The sequence below is a fragment of the Triticum dicoccoides genome, chromosome 5A (genome assembly GCF_002162155.2).
Source record: "Triticum dicoccoides isolate Atlit2015 ecotype Zavitan chromosome 5A, WEW_v2.0, whole genome shotgun sequence".
In the NCBI taxonomy this organism is placed as follows: Eukaryota; Viridiplantae; Streptophyta; class Magnoliopsida; order Poales; family Poaceae; genus Triticum; species Triticum dicoccoides.
Window position 1 is genome coordinate 668,668,764 of NC_041388.1, and position 2,285 is coordinate 668,671,048.

Sequence of the window (2,285 nt, forward strand, 5' to 3'; positions counted from 1 at the left end):
AAAGTTTTGAAGCATCTGATGATGCAGGGGGGATACTCTACTGCTTTATATGTTCCCGGAATTGTTAGTCGTGCTTGTAATCAAGCTTAGTTTTCGTCTTGAATAGAGTTCCCACCCCCTCATATGTACATAGGATTGATGAAAATGTACATGCTTATTTTTAAACATTCACGGGTTTGAGAAAATATTAAAATTAAAATAAAAAATACATTTGTATTTTATGATATTTTTTTAAAAACCAACTGAAAATCGTAAAATTAGAGACTTCGAGAAAAAAACAATTGACAACTGCAGGGAGCCGATGAAAGACAAATGGGCCGGCCCATATTGTGAGCGCTTGGACAACGATCCATAGGACTTGTCATAGAAATTTGGCTGCATCCGAGCTGCCGGCGATGTATGACGGCGAAGAAACGGCCGCGCTGTGCATCCCGATTCATTGAACACATGGAGCTTTCCTAGCCTTTTGGTCCATCTACCTCTAGAGAGAAGTGTCGATCACGATGACCATGGCTGAGGGTGCTAAGCAGGTCCACGTAGACGCGCTACTGTACAATGCTTAACAGGTCCACGTAGACGCTCTGCTGTACACTGCTCAACGGGGCCACGTAGACGCGCCTATGAATAAATACGGCTACAGCCCTGCTGCCCACAGATGACAGACCCCCCCCCCCTCCCCTCTCTCTCTCTCTAACACAATACACACCGGAGATGAGGTGAGATAGAGAGGTTAGTTCAGAGAAAGAGGAAGAGGAAGATAGAGAGGGAGAGAATGAGGAGGGCGTGCAGTGCGAAGGAAGGGGTGAAGAGAGGGGCATGGACGAGCAAGGAGGACGAAACCTTGGCCTCCTACATCAAGGCGCATGGCGAAGGCAGATGGAAGGAAGTCCCCTTGAAAGCTGGTACGTTCTGCTACTAAACGATCGTAACCCCTAGCTTGGTAAACAGTAGTACCATTCCGTTCTAGACAATGGAGTGCTAGCTAGTTGAACGTGAGTGAGTGACGCGCCTCAAATTAATTTGCAGGCCTGCGGCGGTGCGGCAAGAGCTGCCGGCTGCGGTGGCTCAACTACCTCCGGCCGAGCATCAAGCGGGGCAACATCTCCGACGACGAGGAGGAGCTCATCGTCAGGCTCCACCGCCTCCTCGGCAACAGGTGGTCCCTCATCGCGGGCAGGCTGCCCGGCCGAACAGACAACGAAATCAAGAACTACTGGAACAGCACCCTCGGGCGGAAGGCGCTCCCGGAGCGAGCTGCCACCAGGGTGGTCGCCACGCCCTGCGCCTCCGCCAGCTCCGGCTCCTCCACAGGGGCGTCGACAGCAGGGCTGTCCTCTAACTGCGGGGCTGGTACAAGTGCCAAGGCTGCGGGGCTGCTGTCGTCGGCCTCGGTGTGGGTGCCCAAGCCCGTGAGGTGCACAGGCGGTCTCTTCCTCAGCGGGGATGCGCCGCTGCCCGCGCCGGTCACGCAGACGCGGGCCGTGGGTGGAGACGGAGATGAGTGCAGCGGCAGCAGCTTGGCGGCATCGTCGGGCGGCGGCGACTGGATGGACGACGTGAGAGCCTTGGCGTCGTTTCTCGAGTCCGACGAGGACTGGGTCAACTCCCTGCACATGGCGGATTAACGCTCACACTTTTTCTCAGCACGTGCACGTTTATCACTACGTACGAACAGGGAGCTGTATCGATACAGCTCCATGCGTGTACGTAGGTTGGCTTCGTGCTGAGTACTGACTAATCAGTAGCTACCTGTGATGGACTTCTAATCATACTCACACTCTCTCGAGCTGTTTAGTGGATGGTGTATGAGTGGGTGTGTTCAACCGAATAAGTGTATGTGTGTCTACACGAGCATCCACATTTTGTATTGTATTTCTAAATAAGAATCGGCCTCTTTTGGTTCATAGAAAAGTTGTAGGAATTGCAAAGAATAAAAACTTTGTAGGAAAAATTCCTTTGAAGCCCTTTGGTTTGTAGGAATGAGTTCCTATTTCTATGTAGGATAAGAATTAATCCTTCACATTTCAAAGGAAAAAAACATTGGCCTAAACTCAATGAAAAATTTTCTATCCTATGCATTAAATAACATCTCTTATTCTATAGGATTTGAGATGCATGTCATCTCACATTCTATGATTTTTCTATTTTTATATTATTTCTATCCTACGAACCAAAGAAGGCCTAAGTATACTTCAACATGACTAATTATTTTTCTTTGAAAAGGACGATATCTGCCAACCTCTTTTTCTTTGAGGCTAGCCATAGTGGGGGTAACTTAGGTAGTA

The 2,285-nt window shown here is 49.6% G+C and overlaps 1 protein-coding gene across 1 annotated transcript; it reads left to right on the plus strand.

The window, feature by feature from the left end:
- Positions 1-680: 680 nt before the first annotated feature.
- On the plus strand, positions 681-1,911 carry LOC119298368 (anthocyanin regulatory C1 protein-like). Its single transcript, XM_037575799.1, has 2 exons — positions 681-902; positions 1,027-1,911. The coding sequence occupies exons 1-2, from the start codon at positions 773-775 to the stop codon at positions 1,623-1,625; spliced, it is 729 nt and encodes a 242-aa protein (XP_037431696.1). The 5' UTR covers positions 681-772; the 3' UTR covers positions 1,626-1,911.
- Positions 1,912-2,285: the final 374 nt, after the last annotated feature.